This window comes from Nyctibius grandis, chromosome 3 (assembly GCF_013368605.1).
Source record: "Nyctibius grandis isolate bNycGra1 chromosome 3, bNycGra1.pri, whole genome shotgun sequence".
Lineage (NCBI taxonomy): Eukaryota > Metazoa > Chordata > Aves > Nyctibiiformes > Nyctibiidae > Nyctibius > Nyctibius grandis.
The window spans coordinates 75,281,078-75,306,009 of record NC_090660.1 but is presented as its reverse complement, the minus strand read 5'-3'; the positions used below and the strand labels follow the sequence as shown (position 1 = coordinate 75,306,009).

General features: G+C 40.9%; 1 protein-coding gene across 1 annotated transcript in view; it reads right to left on the bottom strand.

Annotated features, from left to right (window-relative positions):
• The window catches only part of C3H8orf34 (chromosome 3 C8orf34 homolog), a 193,757-nt gene that overhangs the window by 94,201 nt on the left and 74,624 nt on the right, over positions 1–24,932 (bottom strand). Inside the window, exons 6-7 of the mRNA XM_068396838.1 lie at positions 24,249–24,418; positions 19,772–19,938 (exon numbers count right to left, since the gene is read on the bottom strand). Of these exons, the coding sequence (XP_068252939.1) occupies positions 19,772–19,938; positions 24,249–24,418 (337 nt within the window). The remainder of the gene's footprint in view (positions 1–19,771; positions 19,939–24,248; positions 24,419–24,932) is intronic.

The window sequence follows — 24,932 nt, the reverse complement described above, 5'->3', positions numbered from 1 at the left end:
GAGATAAATATTTACTATTTCAAGGCAAGCTACATGTGAATACTTAATATGAAGTCCCCAAACTGTACCTTAGTGATCATATGCTACATTCCACATCAAAAGACAGTTGCGTGAAGGAGAGCGAGAGGACAGCGATATATTAGATACCTGGTTTCTCATGACTGTGATGGCATGCATAAAATCCTAGCCCGCGGCCCCATTCTAGCACTATCAGACTTGGGATCAATTCCATTAAATACTCTACCTGAAACAGAAACAAATTTAACTGATCTACTGAGACACAGAGAGAGAAAGATGCCGAAAACAGTTAAAGCCAAGTATGAAAAACTGACTCTACTGCCACCGAGTCTTCTGACCTGCTTAAGCCTTACACTATTTTGAGTACAGCTATGTATTTCAACCACACACATTCAGGTTTCACAAGACTTTTAAAGTAAGAGATTCAAGCAGATTGAGCCTTTTCACGGCTCATCACCTAAAAGCTGACTCTATCCTTGAGACTAGGACACAGTTGTGTGACTCGCAAGTTCTGTGACAACTTGAGGATATGATTTATCAAAATACCATTTGTTCCCTTCCAGAATCTATTCATATGTGGTAGCTTAAGTGAAGTTCTCATATAAGCTATATTTATCAACATTAACATATAACATTAACATACCTTCTCCTCTGTATTTCTACTTTTCTTTAATGGCAGAGGAAGGAGTAGCTTCAGCACTCAGTCTAATACATAAGAGTTATTAGTTTCTCCCAAAATCCTGCTGAAAAAGCCACAGTGCTCCACAGGAGAAAGATGTAAGCTTATGTCTTGACAAGTGCCAATAATTTTACATGACTTGAAATTCTAAGTTTATGAGATTAAGAATGTTATATATTTTGATTATGAATGTATTCTGGTGATCATTTCACATGGCATACATCATCAGTCTTGGGGAGGAAACAGGCTAAATAGAAGTTTCAAATCTAACTCTTAATAGAAGTCACTAATATCACTTCACAACAAAAAAGCAGTAATTAAAACCTACTTTAATATGTTAGGAATAAAACACAAATAACCGATGTCTCAAACATATTTGTAGTGCCAAACTCAACTATCAAAATGAAATTAAACAAAAAATTAAGCAAATACAGTATAAACTACTGGGAAACAATACCTAACAAGTTTTTAATCATAACACTTACATAAGAAGGCAAGATATTCATAACATACTGTATTTACAATACTACTTCCTTAGTTTTGGCTGCATCAGATTCAACAAATATTTTACTTCATAAATTTCATACACTTTCTACTAACTGTACCAGAACCTATAACATCTGTATGCATTATGAAATGTAAATAAAAAACTATTTTCTGTAAGTAGCATTAAATTACAGTTTCATCAATTGGAAAGGCTTCATCAAGTAATGAATGTATCAGAAAAACATAATATGAATTTTTGGAAAAGGTGTTGTGCAGTGCATGGCATTGGAATCAGTTTTTCTACATGGATTTCCAACACTTTCCTCTCAACAAATTCCAGTTTAGAAAGAAAGGCAGAAAACCACATTTTGAAGCATTTCATTCATAGTTTTGTCTTGGTTCATTTTGTTTCAATTCTTACTTTGTGTTGTTATATACACCATATTCTGTCAGATGTTATAAACAGCACCACAAGTTGGTATGTAAAACCTAGGAAATTCTCTTGCAATAAATATATTTTATTTATGATTTTTTTATCTTTATATGTTTTGTTTTATATATAGAAATAAATATCTAAATAAATCTCTATTGCCAACCACCAAAACCCAGCTAAATTTATACTCTCCTGAGTGCCCTTATTGGAAGTAATTATCTTCTTACGAGCAACTTATCTGTATATAAAGTAAAGGACAATTTATCCAGAGGAAAGGACACTCTAGCAATTCAGAAAAGCATGACAATAATCAGCCACATATTAACATGAAAAATGACTTTAAGTTCTGCCGTGTTTCGATATAATTTTTGCCTTCACATCCTTGCCTCCCAATATGAATTAAATTCACAAATGTCTTTTTGAATAAGACTCTCCCTATCTACTACTCTGATGAACAATCTCTCCTCGGTAGCTGAAAAGAGCTCCAAAGGAGAGGAATTCACTGAAGCAGGTCAAAGACCAGCTGTAAGGGGTTATGATACCTGAAATCAGGTAATCATACTACCTCTCGCTCTGCTGCCACCTCCCTAAATTGTCCTGGTAACTCTGCATCAATCCTGTTCTCCCAACACAAAGACAGTAATTTCAGACATGTAAAACTGAGTCGCAAGGAAGCCTCACCAGAGCTCACGCAGTTCCACTGCTGCCTTCTGAACCTCCAAGTGAAGAAATCCTGTCATTTCTTACCAAAGTACGAGCTTGACAGTTGCAACTGACTCTTTTGTGCTTCCTTTCCCTGCATGCTCCAAAAAGAGAACGAGATTGCTCAGGAACTGACAAGCAGCTTAGCACACAGACTAGTCAATCAAGTGGGCCAGATCTCCCCAACCAGCTTCTGAACTCCGACATTCATATTTTGAGCTTCACTGTAAACTAAAGAATAAGCACATGCAGAGGTTATCACAGATTACTAATACAGGAGAGTCATCAGCCTCACTAAAACAGATCCAGGCACGAAAGAAATTACATCCATTGCTAGACTTCCTTACATATTGCCGCTGAAGGATTTCCCAGCAGTAAGTCTAAACTAACCTAAGTGTCCTTAAGAAGTACGAAGTAGTTTGGACATCCATTTATCCAGCATCCTAGGGATATCCCATTCCTAGGGATGAGAACAAGAACAGGGCAAGTATGTAACAATACATTTTCATTATGCAAATGTGAGAAGTTAGCAAATGTGATGCCCATCTACAAGTAGGGCTAGAAGGAAGATGCAGGGAACTACAGGCTTGTCAGCCTGACCTCAGTGCCAGGGAGTATTACGGAGCAGATCATCTTGAGTGACATCACACGGCAGACAAGGGACAACCAGTCTATCAGGCCCAGTCAGCAAGGGTTTATGAAAGGCAGGTCCTGCTTGACTAACCTGATCTCCTCCTATGACAAGATGACACGCTTAGTGGATGAGGGAAAGGCTGTGGATATTGTTTACCTAGACTTCAGCAAAACCTTTGAAATCATTTCCCACAGCTTTCTCCTGGAGTAAGTGGCTGCTCATGGCTGGGACAGGCTTACTCTTCACTGGGTAAAAAACTGGCTGGATGGCCAGGCCCAAAGAGTTGTGGTGAATGGAGATAAATCCATTTGGCTGCCAGTCACAAGTGGTGTTCCCCAGGGCTCAGTGTTGGGGCCAGTTGCCTTTAATATCTTTATCAATGATCTGGACGAGGGGTTCAAGTGCACCCTCAGTAAGTTCGCAGACGACACCAAGTTGGGCAGGAGTGTTGATCTTCTTGAGGGTAGGAAGGCTCTGCAGAGGGATCTGGACAGGCTGGATTGATGGGCCGAGGTCAACTGTATGAGGTTCAACAAGGTTAAGTGTTTGGTCCTGCATGTGGGTCAGAACAACCCCATGCAATGCTACAGGCTTGGGAAAGAGTGGCTGGACAACTGCCCGTCAGAAAAGAACCTGGAGGTGTTGATCGATAGCCAGCTGAATATGAGCCAGCAGTGTGCCCAGGTGGCCAAGAAGGCCAGCAGCATCCTGGCTTGTATTAGAAACAGTGTGGCCAGCAGGACTAGGGAAGTGATCGTCCCCCTGTACTCGGCACTGGTGAGGCCGCACCTCGAATACTGTTTTCATTTTTGGGCCCCTCACTACAAGAAAGACATTGAGGTGCTGGAGAGAGTCCAAAAAAGGGCAGCGAAGCTGGTGAAGGATCTAGAGCACAAGCGAGGTGGATGTTAGTCTCCTTTCCCAAGTAACAAGTGAGGATGAGAGGAAATGGCTGCGCCAGGGGAGGTTTAGATTGGATATTAGGAAAAATTTCTTCACTGTAAGAGTTGTCAAGCATTGGAACAGGCTGCCCAGGGAAGTGGTGGAGTCACCATCCTTGGAGGTATTTAAAAGACATGCAGATGTGGCACTTAAGGACATGGTTTAGTGGTGGACTTGGCAATGTTAGGTTAACAGTTGGACTCAATGATCTTAAAGGTCTTTTCCAGCTTAAACTATTCTTCATTCTATTTACTAGCATAATCCCTCAGCCCCAGATGATTCATGACTTTCTGAAGCAGAGGTAGTATCTGTATCTTGTGGCCCTTGATATATTTTCCTTTCATTATCCTTTCATTAACCTGTCCAGCTTATTTTCAGCATATGTAAATTTTTGGCATCCACAACACCATCAGCAAATAAGTCCATAGATCAACTGTGTAGTACATGAAATTATACCTCCTTTTTTTTTTTGTATACAAGTTTTAAACTCGTCTACAGACAGTTTCAACTGAAGCCCCACAATTCTTATAAAGGAAAAATCAGTAATCAGTTGTACTTGTTCACCCTAGTTCTAGTAACCTATTGCTCTAACTCCAGTAACCTACCATAGCAATGCTTGTTCATTTAAGCCCTGATTCAACACAGTAAAGCAAATGTTTACCTTCAACATGTAAGGAACATGTAAGCTTTCTACCTACTAGTGAATATGTTGCCTGACTGAGGTAGCTCACCAGTACTGCTCATCTGATATTTTCCCAATAAAATACACTTTTATTCATAAAAAATAACAGAATACACTATGGAATGTCTGGCCTTATTCAAAGAGCCACAAAGCATATAGCAAAGCAAGATATGTGATGCTAAAGACAATCACTAGGAATGTAGAAGATGAGGGAGGTTGAATACTTACCTTGCCCTTCTCACATATGCAAATAAACACCTATTATAACTATCATTTTTTCTAACCCAGTTTTCTACTCTGTAAAAATAATGAATATTTACTGAAAATTCTCAGTCATTTTCAGACACTAAAATTTCAAGAAAGGACCAGAATTATACAGCATACAGTCCTCAAATATACAGATTGAGATTACATCTCTTCAAAAAGAGGAGACTGAGGGGTGACCTCATTAATGTTTATAAATATGGAAAGGGCAAGTGTCATGAGGATGGAGGCAGGCTCTTCTCAGTGACATCCCTTGACAGGACTAGGGGCAATGGGTGCAAGCTGGAACACAGGAGGTTCCACTTAAATATGAGGAAAAACTTCTTTACGGTGAGGGTGACTGAACACTGGAACAGGCTGCCCAGAGAGGTTGTGGAGTCTCCTTCTCTGGAGACATTCAAAACCCGCCTGGACGCGTTCCTGTGTGATATGGTCTAGGCAATCCTGCTCCGGCAGGGGGATTGGACTAGATGATCTTTCGAGGTCCCTTCCAATCCCTAACATTCTGTGATTCTGTGATTCTGTGAAATGATATGAGACACCAATGTACATGAAGTATTCGTGTTGGATCAGACCTGAGGAGCAGCTAGCATAGTGTCCTGACTCAAAATACCCAGCAGCATATAGACAGTAAGTAAAGATCCTATCAGTTACCTGCAATTTCCAAATTTGGGACTGAGATAGAGAATGTACCAGAACCAACATACTTAGTAAAGTGGTATTGATCAATCTTCCATTAATTTATCTAGTTTTGTATGTTTACACTTATGGTCTCCACAATCTTCTGTGACAATGCATTTCACGAAACAACTATGCTCAACTCATGCAAAGATACTTCCTTAAACGTCATAGCTTAAAATGTTATCTAAAATACACCTCCTGACTCAACCACAGCTCCTTACTATTTGCCTGACATCTGATGGGCTTGGCACATCTGGAGGTGGGCAGAGAAATAAGAGTGGAGAAGAGTTGGCTGTGAGAATCACCTTCTTGTCTTTCTTATAAATGGTGTTGGGGTGGGAGGAAGCTTCTTCCTATAGCTTCTCTAAAGGGACCTCTGTGTCTCCACAGCCATTAAACATCAGAACTGCAAGTCTAGAAGAGTATCAGTCTGATCCCATGATACTGGAATCAATATCACATCATAATGAGTGATCTATACCATGTTGCTGTGTCCCCTTGTCTTCCTTTAGAAGAAATCCCAGGCACACAGACCATAAAAAAGGCTATGGTAGTAGAGACATTTAGGTCTCTGATCTGGACAGTCAGGGGACTAGGATTACACAGGGTCCCTGCTCTGTTCTTTAGGTATAGGCTTAAAATAAGCTTTGGTTCCTTGTGTAAACTGTAAAAAAATTACATTTTAGGCTCCTGCGTATCGTGATATTCAATACACATCTATTTCTTGAAAAAGAATCCTTCTTTTGAAGCTTTTTATTAGCTCACGTAACTCATTTCAACCCAAGAGAATCTAGTATAACTATAATTGGGTTTCTCTCTCCATTTTCCCTTTAGCAATATGAAGCACAATCAGCTTCAGTTTCAACCCATTTTATGGTTCTCAAACCAGAAATAACTACACAAGTGTTGCAATAAGTGACTAATTGAATTTATAATTTATTATAACCTTACAAACACCCTCTTAAACGAACTATAGAACTTACTAAGCTTACCGGAAGTTATTGTCAGTCTAAAAATTCTATGTAAACTTCAAACACCTGTAGTATTACTGACAGTAAAATCCAAGAGCAGGACTCCATTATTTTAAAACTTTAAACACCAAACACCTGTTCTCTGAATAACCAGTTAGAGCTTTGCTTAAACTCAGATCGACTAAGAGTCTCATTGATGTTGCTGTCTTTTAGCATAGGACCACAAGATGAACTGAAACCAACGCACTCCATGAATGACATTAAACAGACTTGCACATCTCTCTTGCTTTATATATTGGCAGAAAGGAAAAAATACTGAATATGGTATTTGTTTAACTTTTACACAGGTGTTCAGTGACAAGTACAATGCATGAAAACATTGCTTTAAAATTAGTAGTAGATTTCCGATTTATGCTTTCTCTCTAGACAATAGTCCTGCAGATCAAGGAATCTGGTAAAAAATGCTGTTGACAATATCTGCAATAATGTTGTAGTTAAAATTTCAGTGAAATGCCATTAAAAAAATTAAAAATACGTTTTTAGGTTATTTCTCACCTTAGGTGTTTTGGAAAAATAATTACTCCAACTGATTTACCAATCCTGGCATTATTTGTATACTACATTTGCATTAAAAGGATCAGCATTTACTTTATTAATTGTCTGAAGCACAGAATAACAATTCACATATTGCACCATAAGCAAAAAAAGATAAAGATTTAGTGAGACTTACTAGAGTTAGAGCAAGCTAACCACTGTAGCCTGAAGATAAAAATACAAGTTATCCATAATTGCCCATTTTAAAAAGAGAAATTCCTTTTCACAGCCTTGGTGGTTTCTTTGCTGCTCTTTTTCCTCTCCCCTTTCCACTACACTTCAATATTTATTACACATTCTCAAGATTAGATCCTGCACATGGATCCCTCCAGGTAAACTCCACATAACCAACTACAGTAAAGAAATAACAGAATACATAAGATAAAAGGGGAGAGACAGAAAGGAGAAATTATTGCAAATACAACCATCTGAAGGAAAGAATGTGTCTTTATATAAGTCCATGGAAGACCAGTAGTTGTCTGAATAGTAACCATAATGCTCTCTGTTGAGCTTTACAGGTTTTGCAGTCCTTACCACTTACAGTACACTTATGCAACAGCATAAGAATCCAAGCCAGATACCATCACTTACAAATTGTACCATCTGTGACAACTATAGTCACTTCTCAGTGCTATGCTAAGGTCTTCACAGAATCACAGAATCACAGAATGTTAGGGATTGGAAGGGACCTCGAAAGATCATCTAGTCCAATCCCCCTGCCGGGGCAGGATTGCCTAGACCATATCACACAGGAACGCGTCCAGGCGGGTTTTGAATGCCTCCAGAGAAGGAGACTCCACAACCTCTCTGGGCAGCCTGTTCCAGTGTTCAGTCACCCTCACCGTAAAGAAGTTTTTCCTCATATTTAAGTGGAACCTCCTGTGCTCCAGCTTGCACCCATTGCCCCTTGTCCTGTCAAGGGATGTCACTGAGAAGAGCCTGGCTCCATCCTCTTGACACTTGCCCTTTACATATTTATAAACATTAATGAGGTCACCCCTCAGTCTCCTCTTCTCTAAGCTAAAGAGACCCAGCTCCCTCAGCCTCTCCTCATAAGGGAGATGTTCCACTCCCTTAATCATCTTCGTGGCTCTGCGCTGGACTCTCTCTAGCAGTTCCCTGTCCTTCTTGAACTGAGGGGCCCAGAACTGGACACAATATTCCAGATGCGGCCTCACCAGGGCAGAGTAGAGGGGGAGGAGAACCTCTCTTGACCTGCTGACCACACCCCTTCTAATACACCCCAGGATGCCATTGGCCTTCTTGGCCACAAGGGCACACTGCTGGCTCATGGTCATCCTGTTGTCCACTAGGACCCCCAGGTCCCTTTCCCCTACGCTGGTATCCAACAGCTCTGTCCCCAACTTATACTGGTACATGGGGTTGTTCTTGCCCAGATGCAGGACTCTACACCTGCCCTTGTTATATTTCATTAAATTTCTCCCCGCCCAACTCTCCAGCCTGTCCAGGTCTCTCTGAATGGCTGCGCAGCCTTCTGGCATCTCAGCCACTCCTCCCAGTTTTGTGTCATCAGCGAACTTGCTGACAGTGCACTCTATTCCCTCATCCAAGTCATTAATGAATATATTGAATAGAACTGGTCCCAGAACCGACCCTTGCGGAACTCCGCTAGACACAGACCTCCAACTGGACTCTGTCCCGCTGACCACTACTCTCTGGCTTCTTTCCTTCAGCCAGTTTACAATCCACCTCACTACCCGATCATCCAGACCACACTTCCTCAGTTTAGCTGCGAGGATGCTGCGGGAGACCGTGTCAAACGCTTTACTGAAATCGAGATAGACCACATCCACAGTTTTACCATCATCTATCCACCGGGTAACATCCTCATAAAAGGCTATCAAGTTGGTTGAGCAAGACTTCCCGTTGGTGAAGCCATGCTGAGTGCCCCTAATGATCCCCCTATCCTTGATGTGCCTAGAGACAGCACCAAGAACAAGTTGCTCCATCACCTTTCCGGGGATGGAGGTGAGGCTGACCGGTCTATAGTTACCCGGGTCCTCCTTCCTGCCCTTTTTGAAGACTGGAGTGACATTCGCTTTCCTCCAGTCCTCAGGCACCTCTCCTGTTGCCCACGACTTAGCAAAGATGATGGAGAGTGGCCTAGCAATGACTTCCGCCAGCTCCCTCAGCACCCGCGGGTGCATCCCATCAGGGCCCATGGATTTATGGACGTCCAGATTGCTTAATTGGTCCCTGACCCAGCCCTCATCAACCAAGACAGATTCCTCCTCTATCCTGACTTCTTCTGAGGCCGCAGGGGTCCAGGGCTCCTCAGGACAGCCTCCAACAGTATAGACAGAGGCAAAGAAGGCATTCAGTAACTCCGCCTTCTTTTTATCCTCTGTCTCCAGGACCCCCACCTCATTCATCAGTGGGCCTACATTGCCTCTAGTGTTGGCTTTACCTGCAATGTATTTGAAGAAGCCCTTTCTGTTGTCCTTGACCTCTCTTGCAAGGTTTAATTCCAAGGAGGCCTTAGCTTTCCTAGTTGCCTCCCTACATCCTCTGACAACAGACTTATATTCCTCCCAAGTGGCCAGCCCCTCCTTCCACGATCTGTACACCTTCTTCTTCCACTTGAGTTTGCCCAGCAGTTCCCTGTTCAACCATGCAGGTCTCCTGCTACCCTTCCTTGACTTCCTACCTGTTGGGATGCTCTGATCTTGAGCTCGGAAGAAGCAGTCCTTGAACGCTAACCAACTATCTTGGGCCCCCTTACCTTCTAGTACCCTGACCCATGGGATTTCCCCTAGCAATTGCCTGAAAAGGCCAAAGTTGGCCCTCCTGAAGTTCAGGGTTGTGATTCTGCTAGCTATTCTGTTCCTGCCACATGAGATCCTGAACTCTACCATCTCATGGTCGCTACAACCAAGGCTGCCCTCAACCTTCACCTCTTCAACCAGACCCTCCTTGTTAGTGAGGATAAGATCCAGCAGCGCTCCTCTCCTAGTTGGCTCATCCACCATTTGCATCAGAAAGTTGTCATCAATGCACTGGAGGAACCTCCTGGACTGAGGATGGCTGGCTGAGTAGGCCTCCCAGCAAATATCAGGGTAGTTGAAATCCCCCACAACAACCAGGCCCTGTAATTGCGAGACTGCTCTCAGCTGCCTGTAGAAGGCCTCATCACCCTCCTCATCCTGATCCGGTGGCCTGTAATAGACACCCACAACAGTATCACCCCTGCCAGCCTGCCCCTTAATTCGCACCCACAAACTCTCAACTCGCTCCTGATCTGCCTCTGGACAGAACTCAATACATTCTAGCTGCTCACTCACATAAAGAGCAACTCCACCACCTCTCCTTAGCGGCCTGTCTTTCCTGAACAGGACATAGCCATCCATGACCACATTCCAGTCATGCGAGGCGTCCCACCAAGTCTCTGTAATTGCCACTAGATCATAGCCCCCCGACCGAACACGGATTTCTAACTCCTCCTGCTTATTCCCCATGCTGCGTGCATTGGTGTACAGGCATTTCAGGGAGCGAGCTGAGCACACCGATTTCATCCCAGATTCACCCCCTGATTTCACCCCAGGGGTATGGGGGGCCTCCTGGTCTACCTCAACACTAGACCGTTGCCCCAGTGGTGCAAGCCCAGCTACCACCCCATCCCCCTTCGAATCTAGTTTAAAGCTCTCCGAATGAGCCCTGCTAATTCCTGTCCCAGAACCCTTTTGCCCCTATGACATAAACCTTTCCCATGTATCACTGTCACGCCTGGTGTCTTATAAAACCAGCCATTATCAAAGAACCCAAAGCCCTGCCTGTAGCACCAGTCTCGTAGCCAGGTGTTAATAGAGAGAATCCTACTATTCCATCCCACGTCATCACCTGAAAATGGAAGGAGGGAGGAGAAAACAACTTGTGCCCCAGACTCTTTCACCACCCGTCCTAGGGCCTTGTAGTCTTTCTTCATCCCCCTCAGACTACGGGATGCAGCTTCTTCCCCACCTGTCTGGAAGATCAGCAGGGGGTAGTAGTCTGTGGCCTTCACCAGGCTGGGGAGTTGCCTGGTGATATCCCTGATTCGGGCTCCAGGCAGGCTGCAGACCTCCCTGTGATGGGGGTCAGCTCTGCATATTGGGCCCTCAGATCCCTTTAGAAAGGAGTCTCCAACCACTAAAACTCTTCTCTTCTTCCTTGTGGAGGAGGTAGCTATACGCCTGTCAGGTTTTTCTGACTGTGGTGGGACCTCTGATATAGGTTGCCTCTCCACCACATCCCCATTGGACCGGCTGTATTCCACTAGGGCTTCATATCTATTGCTCAGAGGCACCTGTGGAGGCAAGGTAGGCAAGGAGGGCACTCGCCTTTTGCCACGGCCATAGACTTGTCTCCACTCACTCTTCTCCTCTAGGTTATTGTTTTCCACCTGAGAGGGGCAGAGTACAGTTGTCCCTCGATCCTGGGAGCTCTCTGGCAGGTGCTCCCATTTTTGTTGCAGGGAGGGCAGAGCCTGGCTCCACCAGTCTATCTCCATTTCAGCCTCCCGAATGCTCCTAAGCCTTTCTACTTCGGCTTGAAGCCTTTCAACCTGGCTTTGCAGCTGTGCCGCTCGGTCAAGCAGATCATCTACCTGCTCACAGCGCACACAGCCCCCTGACACCACAGAGACGGTGTAGCATTCCCTGCAGCCGGCAACCTGCACCATCGCCTCCTTCCGTGGGAGCTCTGTCTGGGTTCCCACATCCATTTTGGTCTTCTTCCACCGGGTAGATACCATTGTTCTTTCACTGAACTGGGAAATACCTGTTGGTGGCACCCCTGGTTCACAGCTCCTTTGTGCACAACAAAGACTAATTAAGCAGCAAAGAACATAAGAGACAGGGAGCAAGGGTGAAAGACATTCTGGAGTCCACAGTTATGGTCCAAAACACCCATGGGGAGAAGAGAATCAGCTGTCAGTGAAAGGGAATATAAAATTGGAGAACAGTTGCAAGAGATCTAACTGTACACTGATCAACCTATCTCAGGAGGAGAAGAGACGCCTTTATCTAAAAGAAATGAGAACTATGTCCCTGGAGATGCCAGAGAGAGTAGAAGAAACCTTCCATCATGTCAATACAACCTCTCAGTCTTCAAAAAGACAGTAGGGACTTGGAAAAAATATCTTTAAGGGATGTCCTGGGTCTGACTGGGATGGAGTTACGTTTCTTCATCACAGCCCACATGGTGCTGTGTTTTAGATTTGTGACTATAACAGTGTTGATAATACACCAGTCTTTTAGCTACTGCCGAACGGCGCTTGTACAGTCAAGGCTTTCTCTGTTTCTCACTCTGCTCCATAGCAGGTGGGCAAAAGGCTGGGAGGGGAGACAGCTGGGGACGGCTGACCTGAATTGACCAAAGGGATATTCCAGGCCATATGTAAGGGTCAGCAATAAAAACTGGGGTGTGTTTTTTTCCAAAGTCGCTGTTGCTTGGGGACTGGCTAGGCATTGGTCTGCTTGTGGGAGGTGACGAGTGATTGCCTTGGCATCACTTGTTTTAGGTTTTGGGGTCTTCTTTCTTTCTTTTTTCATTGGTCCTTTCTTTCTTTCTTCTTCCTCTCCCTTTCAATTATTAAAGTATCTTTATTTCAACCCATGAGTTTTCTTGCTTTTGTTCATCCTATTCTCTCCCCCTTACCACTGGGAGCAGTGAATGAGTGAGGGTCTCTGTGGTCCTTGGCTGCTTGCTGGGGTCAACCCACAAAGAGGGAAAAACATCTTCTCAAACGTTTGCGTTCATTGTCTATCCAAATCCTAAATCTTCCAGGAGTTTCAAAGTACGTGGTAATCAAGATTATCAGAAATTGCCTACTGTACAGATAGCAGAAGATTGAAGATAAATGGAAGATAACAGAAGGCTGAAGATCAGACCTTTTAGAAATTGTGATAACAGTAAATTGCATTTATTGATATCTTTCCTAGGACCACAGAGTTCTATTCAAATTGGGATGAACTACATCTTCCACATCGGACTCGAAAGAAAAAGCCTCTGAATGTCAAATACCTATCACTTAGAAAGTCAATGACATCTCACAAAAGTAAAGCTTAAGATATTTCATTCATACTAGCCATATCATTCACAGAGCAGTAACATCATGACTATTTATATGCTAAGCCTGGTCCATATAATACAAACCTTCTTTTGCTCCAGTAATAACCATCAAGGAGCACAGAAGTATGTAAACGCTTTATACACTTTGGGATGTAATGTAAGTTAAAAAAAGCAATAAACCAGTGGTTTTTTTCCTTTCTCTTTTAAATACAGAGCATTACTCCTCTTCCCAGCTGTTGAAATTTGAAGGAAACAGAAAACTTCATATGAATAGCTTCATAAAACCTATAACCACCACTCTGTAAGACATTAGAAATGGAAGCGTGTAGAACTATGGCAGTTTCCAAAAAAAGCTGCATCTAAGTATTTATCTACATAGTAACTTTTTTTCAGAAATTTCACTAAGAGGGCAGTAGTGATGCAAATAGTCAAGTCATGCATACAAAGACATTTCACTTGACTTTTGAAGACATACTATACAATAAACAACTTTGCATTGTTTTTTAAGAGAAAAATAACACTGGATCATACCTTGCTAAATATTTTTGTGGTATCTGAGAACATCAATGTTTATTATTGCACTGAGTGTAAAGAATCAGCATTCAGTGATAAGAATATGAGACAAACAACACTGCCATTCTCACTTTCCCGGGACTTGGGCTAAAGCAGTGATCACTATCTCTGACTAGACAGAAAACTTATCTTCTTCCAGTGGCATGAAAATACTGTGCTACATTGACTTTCCTGCTTGCTGGTGATTTGAACCTGAGGACCATCTTACAATGAGGAGTTGTGCTCCTCCACACAACAACTGAGCGGAACCGGCGCAGGTCTGTGCTGTGCTATGCTGTGCTGTGCTGCGCAAATCACTTGACCACAGGATAAAGTTAGCCTGCTAATCATAATGGAGAAGACCATAGGCAGCTCCCACTTGTCATTTGGCAGTTACACCACCTGCATGGTCTTATCTTAAAAGTGAACCCACATATTATCATGTGAACATCTTTTTGCTTGACAGTAGAAATGCTGAATGAAATTCTTTACCTACAAGATAAATGAAACTAAATTATTTACTCCTAAGAGCTCTAAGGTCTGTAATGCTGGTGAACCTTAGCACAGCAGGATCTGTGCAGCATACCATGCCATGACTGGAGGTCTGTCCAATGTTGCACAACTTAGGGTTCCCAGCATCTGAAGGGACGTAAGATGATCTATGCTATCCCCTTTTCCACTTCAAAGAGATATTTAAATCCACACCCGATGGAGTCTGAGAGTCCTTCTAATGGAGACCTGTAACACACACTTGCACTAGTGCATTACATCTGCCACTGAATATTTTGCAATGTATATTACAGCCAGTCTCTGCATGCAGAAGAGGCCTACTGTCTCCCAGTAGTGTCAGTTTCTGTGCATGCGCTACACAGCAGATACTCACTGGTAATGTTGCTGATTTCCCAATAGCTTCCAAAAAAGAAGAGTCAGCAAAAGGGGACATGATGAACAATTCACACAGCTTTCTCCCACACAATCATTCTACTTAAACCCCAACAAAACAGGCTGCGGGCCAGAAAACTGTTCTGAAGATGTAGTACAACTCACATACCATCTTTCCCAGGGTCTTGTGGCCTCTCTTCTGGCAAACGATGTATTCTAGTCACATAATGGAGAAGTGTTTGTCCAGCTGGGAGAGACAGAGGAACAACCTGCTGCTAATATTAGAATAATTTATCTGGTCTAGAGTCTGTTTCCTGCATATTGCCAAAGACCTCTAGGAAACAGGGAAATCAGGAATGTCTGTTGAACCAGAGGAAATGTACTGAAAGCACTGCAGATTGGACACTCTTTCATTAAAGCACTCAGAGACTTAGTAGAAAAGCAGTATAGGCTATATAAGGGGTAGACTACCAGACACTGAGTTATTATTGTCTCATCCTACAGGCAAAGGCAATCTCCACTAAATTCTGTTTATCTCCTCCTGTTATACAATGTAAATATATCACCAGCCAATCTTTCAGGGGTCTTACAATGATTAAGTAACTAACATTTGGAAAGCTCTTGAGGAAAAAAGAAATCCTAAAGATTAGAAGAAGAGTTAAGAAAGCAAACAGAAGACATCAGGTAACTTCCAAAGCAATAATTTAAAAGTATATTACTACCTAAAGTGCATTTCTGTCTTTAAAGATTCTGGTTTGTTACTGCATAGCAAGAATTACATGTAATAAACATGAGGCAGACAATCACTGAACTTCCACTTAAGATTTCTATACTGAGCAAAAACCCCCCTATTACTGTGAAACCAGCTCTGAAGAAAAGAAGAGATGGTTTTACAAGTACTGATGCTGCAAACACTTAAATTTAGCCCAGATATATGATTATTTTCATGGAAATCATGGAGGCTTTTCAGAATCCTACAGACTGGCATAAGGGTAAATTTCAGGAAATGGACTTCAATTATCACCACCTTTCACTTCAACCACACCCATGTGAGCTTCCTGGGTACACTTATCTTTGGAGTGGTGCTCCAGTTTTCACAGTTAACTATTGCATGGCATTTATTAACATACGGTAACATTTTTAAGATTGTGAGCATGCATAAAGATTGGACAACAACAAAAAAAGAGGTGATTGAGCATTATGACTAAATAGCATAGAATCGTAGACTCATTCAGGTTGGAAAAGACCTTTAAGATCACTGAGTCCAACCGTTAACCTAACACTACCAAGTCCACCACTAAAACATGTTCGTAAGCACCACATCTACACATCTTTTAAATACCTCCAGGGATGGTGACTCCACCACTTCCCTGGGCAGCCTGTTCCAATGCTTGATAACACTTTTGGTGAAGAAATTTTTCCTAATATCCAATCTAAACCTCCCCTGGCACAACTTGACTCCATTTCCTCTCATCCTATCACTTGTTACTTGGGAGAAGAGACCAACACCCACCTCACTACAACCTCCTTTCAGGTAGTTGTAGAGAGCGATAAGGTCTCCCCTCAGCTTCCTTTTCTCCAGACTAGACAACTCCAGTTCCCTCAGCTGGTCCTCATAGGACTTCTTCTCTATATCAATATTGTGTAAAACAATAACGAATTTCTTTTTCATCTTCCTTACTTGTAAAAAGCCCAAGAATGCATACGTAAGTTCAAGTGTGCTACAAATAAATGTGTGCTTTTATTATGTGTATGTTTATGCATAGCAGTACGCTTAAACAATTATATTCTTACACTTAATCAAACAACTGATTTTTTAAAACCAAATGTGTCATGCTTTGGTGACTATTCAACCAATATTCCCGGCAATTTCAGGGAAAATACAGTTCAGTCCTCTCCAACGGACATCAGTGAGATACCGAGGGAATAACATGTTTTCAAACTCTCAGTGGATTTCAGCCAGATCTGAAAAACAGCTTAAGCCCAAATGTCATGGAATTCCAAAAGGACTGCAGAGTTTCACAAAGAACTACTTCAGCTCCCGATTAGATTTACAAAACACAATATTTGGCATTATGATGAATACAAAACAAGCCCCTTGATATCATTTTCAGTCACAGACCTCAGTTGCATTACCCGTTTACATTTACAAATACATGTGATTTTACAGTTCTCAGCTTTTTAAAGTCAGGAAGATCCTCTCCACTATGATGTTATCTGCCAGTGATCTATTTCAGCCACCTGCATAACTGAACACACTTAGAAAGTTACTAGTGTGTTAACAGCCATCCTATGCGTCTTATGTGATACTTAAAGAGTCATAACTGGAATCAGAATCTAGCCCCTAATATTCTTTTTCATCTTTGCATATACCTTTATTTTGAAATGGGATTCTTCAGTAGTATAACAGCTTAATTGTTTCTTCTGTTTGGAACATTTCATTCTAGCTAAACCTTCATTGACAATTCTGATGTGAGCACTAGCAGGTTTGGTTTTTTTTAAAGAAAATATACCAATAGTCAGCTTCAGGCTTTTAATACCTAAATAAATCAACCAAACTCTGAAAAAGATTCTCTTAAACACACATAAAGATGGAAGTTTGTGTTCTGAAAAAATACACATTGTAAGTAGGGTATGTATTAAAATAATCTGCTATAAATAGTAGAATTTGTTTTCCCAGAATCCAGACTTAGGAGCATGAGGTTTTGTATTTTTTTAAGAAAGGGCTGAATAAGCAACGAATACTGAAATCTAAAGGGAACAAGTCAAGTAGCTATGTGCAACAATGCTCTGCAATTCAGTAATGGCAGAAAGCCATGATTTGAAATTAGTCTCACTGCATACAAGCAGTATAAAAAGCATCAAAGCAGTTAATGGATTGATGCAGTACATAATAAAAAAAAATCAATCCCAGTATCATACAGTTACCGATCTGGAAAATATAGCAATGAAAAATACCTATATTTGCTGATAGAAACTTAAGTCCTTTATGTTACCGTCAAAAGAAAATAAAACACCCTTCCTGTGTAACACTTCGTCACATCCTCAAGTTTTAAGCAGTTCTGCAGGACGTAACCTAACCGTTATATCAAATATAAAACACGTACTGTTGGCAAATCGCAAAATGATAATTAAAATAGAAGCCAGTCTTTCAGAAGCACAGCACTTTCAACACCAAGACGTGCACATTGAACTTTGTCAGTGGTAGTTACTAAAACATGGCTATATTATATTCACTATAACCATGGCTACTCATCAAATATGCCATGATTTTGCTTCAGAATCTCAGAATCACTTTTGTAACAGCCCACATGAAGCAGAGGTCCTGTCTGTGACCTTTCCTAGTTTTGAGTTGATTTTGTATAAACTTTGCCAGTTTCCATTAAATGCATGATACAAAAAGGTTCCAGGTTTTGCCTTGCACAAAACCAGAATAGATTCTTACAATCGAGTCCTTATTAAAAAAAAACAAAGCATTTGTCTGTACACAGATAATATTCTGCCCAAATGTCAAGACACTAGAAAATAAAATTTCCTTTTATTGCCTTCCTGGTTCCAGATACTTTCAGGGATTTGTGTCTAGAAGGAAAGACCTACACATCTACTGGATACCTCTTCCTCACTATCTCCACAGAAGTTAACAAGATTCTATTCTGTATGTGATACATAATGAGGCCAACAACATCACACACACACGCTTACCTACTGTACCTTCAAGATGCCACAGAATCCTAGAGGAGTCCTGTGGTTTATGCCAGCACAAGACACCCATTCAGCTTCCTTTTTATGTCACATTGATAAAGTTGGAACGATCTGTAAATTGCAGGAGGAAATAAGGAGGTAACACAGCTACAGACTAATGGCCTTCACTGGAATCCATGGATTAGTTCTGGAAATACCAACCGATTCCATGAAGACTGAAAGCCCACAGTCACAAACACTGTGACTTCTTTCAAACACAAAAAACTAACTGACCCACTGTGACATCTGAGTGACCCAGCCCCTTATCTCTTCTTTCTTGCAAAAACAAATGCATGCATCAAACTTAAAACTACTGAAAAAGAAAAGAAAGTATGTATTAATTCACAATTATTTAAGCATAACAAAAAAACTTTTTTACCATGAGCACTGTCAAGCACTGTAGCAGGTTGTCCAGAGATGTTGTAGAGTCTCCATCTTTGGAGAGAGTTAAAACCCAACTGAACAATGTTCAGAGCAAACTGCTCTAGCTGATTGTTTTGAGCAAGGGATTGGACTAGGTATCTCCAGCAGTCCCCTCCAACCTCAACTACTATGTGATTCTATGAAAACTGTAGTAAGGAAGCAACAGAAATACAAAGAAACAGAGTAGAGTACAGTGTCTTTTTCTGATTTTTAGATTAAGGTCCAACCTGAAACAAATAATTTGTGACAGAATTCATAAACTAAGAATGCTGAGCTATCCTGAGATTGCATATTTCCTATGCTTTGATCCCGCATAAAGTTCTATATAGCAAAAAATAGGGAAAAAATTAAACCCATTACTAGCTTTTAAGCATCTTGCACCGAAGCTTTTAAAAATGGCAGAAAAGAGACTATTAATTAACTTTCTTCAACAATTTCCCTCCTTTCACAACTAGGAATTCTAGGAAAGGGAGGAAGCAGTGAGCATACAGCCTTTCTAGAGCGCAGTTTAAGATACAATACAGTCTACTGGAAAATTACAATCAAATCCTCTGGAGAGGTTACAAATTCACATTGCATAAGCTATTTGTAGCTAGTAAGTGTCAAATAAAACCCACTGAAATTAGAACTGTGATAGAGCTGTGATAGAAAAAGAAGAACCAGATGAAAGCTAGTGAAACTGATTATGCTCCTTGCACATAAATACATTCTCCAAGTAGAACCTGCAAGTGATTTCTGTAGGAAATCCCATTAATTACTTCAAGCACCTGAAGCATTTGATATTTTATGGGATTTTGATGCAGGTGGCAGTTTATTTACACACATATATGGTCTTCATTATATTCGTTCCTGAAAGTTGCAAGTTAAACCCTACGAACCTTCACACAGCTGCTGGATACTTTAGCTTCAAACATAGGGAGCAGTTTCAAACTAATCTATGTTTGATCAGATACTACACTTTCTAGATTAATCTGTAATAAAAAAGTATCAGAAAATACACATAATTTCTTTCAGTTACCCAGCAGCTCCATTGCATCATCTTCATTGTCAATATCTTCTTCTGTTACAGATGGAGCTGTGCTTTGAGCGGAATCAAAGGAGTCCTGAGAAAGCATGGCAGCCAGCAGTTTCTTATGTTGCTGCTGTTGTTGTTTTAGTCCTTTGGTCTTCGGCTCCATTTTTAAGCTGTGAGAGAGGAAAGTAGAACTTTCTTTTACTGGTGCTCTCTACAAAATATGTCACACATTCATCAAATTACTGTAGCCCATGATGTCCTCCAGATCTGAAGGTTAATGCCGTCAGATCACACATAAACCAGTTGGTTATCACTCATTCCGTGATCATCGGATGTTATAAGTCAGTTTGTGTTTTCAGTTCCTATCTAAAGTTTTGATTGAATGATGATGGGAAATTTCCCATTGACTTTATGGGCATTAATCAAGTCTAAATAAGCTACATATGCAGAACAACAGGATGTCAATTACTAATTAGTATTGCTAAGGCATTGATCGCACAGCAACAAAGCTGACAACAAAGAACTGCTCCCTTGAGTGGTTATGTTATCACGACCCCACAGGATCAAGGACTATATAGCTATAACAGTTCTCATGGTTTGTTGCCTTGTGTCCCTAACCTAAGTAACAGACAACTGGAACTGCACAGAAGTTAGCAGAAGGGTCTAAGGCAGGACTTGCTACAGTTAGCAGTTTCTGATTCCTTACAATATCAAGACAAAGAGAATAGGACAGAAGTTTGGTGCCCCACATAAGGGTATCAGCAACACCCCAGACTGTCTTACAGTCTGTTGCAGGAAGGCAGATCTGTTGCAAATATATGAAATTTAGTATAATCAATGATAGTTCATTTCCCACTGCAAAGATAAACACTAATAAGACAAAGTGGACCTTGGAGATGAAGAACTGGCTTTGAGTTTAGGACATCAGGTTATGGATGGGGCCTCTGCAAGCTCTAGTTCATTTCAGGCTCTAAGAAACAAGAGCATCATATTAAAAATCACTCAAATTCCCCACTGTGTACATACACTATCCCTCGAGGAAGTTTCCCAAGAGCCTTGCTGCTTCTCAGAATTTCTCCAGAAAATTCTTCATGTAGAAAACTACTAACAGTGACTTGGAAATTAGTTTAATCCTATTTTCACAGTGTTTGAATTTCTGAAAGATGAGCTCAGTACCAGCAGGATTGCCATCAGCACTTTTATACGGTCCCTTATCACATATTAATACCTTGCCTTGCTCCCTTACAGCAGCAAGAGAGCAGTACAAAACCAGTGACAAATACAGTGTTTCCTCTGTAGCAATCCAGAACATTAAGGGCAAAAAGGTGACCCTTCATCAGTTTGACAAGACATCACTAATACAGCTACCTCAGACTGGCTACACTATCTTTCCCAGTCAAAGTAGTAGTGAAACCTGTCCTTTCAGTTGCTCAAAATTAATTCCCCTCCTTTTTTTAAGTAACTGGGCCTGGCTTTCACATATACAACATGTGTGCTTCCGTTACTCATCATCACAGGAATGTATGCTCTTAAGGATGAAATAGTGGTTCTTTCCCACTGTCCACTACTGAACGGAGCAAAAAGTGAGGTTCACGGCTGCAAAGACAGAAAAAGCAGACAACTCACAGAATCCAACATATCATGTACTACATATACTCATTATGATCTGCTTTATGCTGAAAAGACCAATATTGAAAATGGGCATGTTATCAACAGACCAGTGATCCACAGGAATATGCTGTTCTCTTCAGCCTATTCAGTCCCCTATAGAATGCCATGAATGTGTAAGGACCCAGGGCTTTCCCTTCCACCAAACAAAAAAACTTGTGTGCTGTGGTCTGTGAAAACAACACAGAGAGAGGGAGTTTCATGACTCGCATGGCAACTACTCTACCAGTAATCTGTCAATGCCCAGTCCTCTGGATATTTATATAGTATTCCATTTATGTAGTATTTCCTTATGTTTAGTGATAGGTAAAAGAAAACATTACTTGGAAATAATGTGACAATTACAGTTTTCACTTTCCTGTTCTTATGCTGTAACTGTTAGGATTAGTTTCAAGAGTTTGCTGGCTTATCACATAAATCCTGATAATTAGTGATCATTAAACTATCGCTTTTTATTAAATGTGTTGCTAAATCAAATTTAACAAGATATAATTGGAAACCTTTAACGTGAATTTCAAATTGCTCCCTCTTTCAGTTGCCAGGTAAAAAAGTAACTGAATTATTTTAGGGTACATTATGAAGTAGATGAATGAAATACAGATGAGGTAGCCAAAAATTCTTTACAACTGATAACAACTTCACTCTTTTTAGAGTTTCATTTAATCTCATAAAACCCACACTATTCCCACTACTTTTGGATGTACTAGGTATATGCTACATTAAAACTAAATTATTATTACCTATTACTTGTCTCATGCTTTTGGTGTATAGTCATTTCCAAATTCTGCTAATAGTACTTTAATCCCAGTAACACTGAATTAGACCTTGAAGGAATTGCCTGATATTAGTGAACTATTATTAAACATTCAGATTAACCTTGATCAATACAGGTCTTTTAAACTTCCACATATAGGTGGCATCCATTTTAGTATCACCACTATCTTGAAGTTCTGCATTTTTATGATCATTTTGCAAGACAGCAAATATACTTTTTATAAATGCCTTACAAAAGCTGATGAAATGATAACGAAGCAAAGAATTATCCTAGACATAAAATCAGTCATCCAAATGTAAATCCATATGCTGCATGTAATTTAGTAGTTATTAATTTCCACTGTAAATCAGTATTCCCACTTAAGAATACATATTTTTCAACAGGTCTTCAGCACTTACTGCACCTAAAAGTTAGAGATATCAGTGTCCCATGAATCTTTCCTGGCATCAAGTACCCCATATTCTCCTTGTTTCATTTGTCAGGCAATCTGATTTTGTCATGATACTCAACAAGACTTCTCAAATAGTATTCTCAAAGCCATTAATCACATTTTTTAATTATAGCATTAGCTGTGAGGTTTCTCACAGCTTGTACCACCCTCTGCAAAGAGAAAAATAGGCTGCTTTCAATCATGTTTGTTACTTAGAACTAAACCTCTTTGCTCCCATCTAGATTAGACAGAGATGCTTATTTCTGCTCCTTCCTATTGAGAGAAGGGATACAATATCCTCAATTTGTTCTGCAACACAGAACAGATCTTTATTCAGTGTCTTTATTTGACTGCTGAACAAGGAAAAAGAAACCCAGGCCCTCACAACCAAGCTGCAGTGCCAGCTGCTGACTCCATTACTTTCCCAGGAACTGCACTGGAGACACCCAGTGTCTGAGTTCTGTTGGTTCCAGTCCAACGTCTGGCTGAGGGATCATTACTACATGCTGCTACTTCTTTGAAATAGTAATACTTGTAGCTTCCCCCACAATAATCTAATTAAAAGAAGAAAGAAGTACTCATGGATAACAAACATTCCCAACATGTGAGGAAAGTTAATGAATGCAGCCTGTAAGAGTACAGCAAGTGACAGACTAGTTTCCTTGTGACAGGGAGGTGAATTCCAATGTAGAAGGCACAATGAGGACATAGTGAAGGAACACCTTAGACCTTTTCAAAGGGAAAGCAGAAAGTTTCTGCCTACTTAAAAGAGTGAGAAAAAGGTGTCTGCTGCCGTCATAGTACTAGTTATAACCAAGCAGAAAGGCTACAGAGCTGAGGGAGAACTGTAGGTATTTAAGCCAATTAACAGAGGCAGTGCACAAGCTTTACACTAAAAAAAAATAAACAAGCATGAACCCCTTTTAAAGAAAGGCTGTGAATACTTCACTTTCTGTGATAAACAGGTATCTTTAAATCACAGAAAAGTGACTCCTTGTAAAAATGATAATATCTTCCATGTAGCTGAAGCACATTAACAGAGTCCCCCACCCTCAGTCAAGCACAATAAATTATCAGAAGTTATTTACTGCAGAGAATATAATTTTCTCTTTGAGAAAGAACTGTTATTAACACCAAGATGCTAAGTACAAGAACTGAAGATTAATTTAGGAAGTCCTGTTAAAAATAACATAGATACTGTTTCCCTCATCTATCTTTCCTTGAAATGAGAAAATCAGATTTACCACTAGTGTCAAGAAGATTAACAAACAGCTACTACCAACCACTGAAAGACAGAAGGGTTTGAAGTATCTGAATGAAGCTATAGATCCCAGAGTTATTACACAATGGACCCCAATCATGTCAACATACACTTAGCTTTCTACATGGGAATAAAAGCAGGGGATTGCAAATGACTACAAAGTTAATCATATATAAAAGCATGAGAAGAAACCAGTCACGTATTAATGTCTTCCATTTATTCTCCATGCTGCCACACTATGGCACTGGAATTTAAAAGCGCTGCACTCAGCTCTCAGAAACAGGGTGTTACAAAGACAGCTCTGCTTCACAAATTATAAAATTTCTAGGCCAAACCAAAATCTCACCTTCCTCCAGGACTGCTGCTATCCTCGCTGTCCCACTGCTCATTTTTATTTCTTGGTATTGGTGGCTGCAGCATCTCAGCAGCCAGTGGGTCTGTATCATTCTCTTCACGGCCAATCCACTCTCCAATCACACGCGGTCTGAGAAGGGGGGTGTTAAAACCTGTTGTGTCCTGAAGATAAATTAAAAAAAAAAAAAACAAAACAGAAACACTGCACTGCTTGTTCTCAACCACACATGTAAATAGGAAAATAAAAGAAGAAATAGAAAATAAAACTATTCATTTAAAAAGTAGAAAAACAGTACAGTACATTATCATTTCAGAGGGCTACAAAATACCCAGAAACAATCGTGGACTAATGAAAAGATTCCCATAGTGAGGGCCCCTCACTACAAGAAAGAAATTGAGGTGCTGGAGAGAGTCCAAAAAAGGGCAATGAAGGTGGTGAAGGGTCTAGAGCACAAGCCCTGTCAGGAGCAGCTGAGGGAACTGGGGTTGTCTAGTCTGGAGAAAAGGAGGCTGAGGGGAGACCTTATCACTCTCTACAACTACCTCAAAGGAGATTGTAGCGAGGTGGATGTTGGTGTCTCTTCTCCCAAGTAACAAGTGATAGGACGAGAGGAAATGGAGTCAAGTTGTGCCAGGGCAGGTTTAGATTGGATATCAGGAAAAATTTCTTCACAGA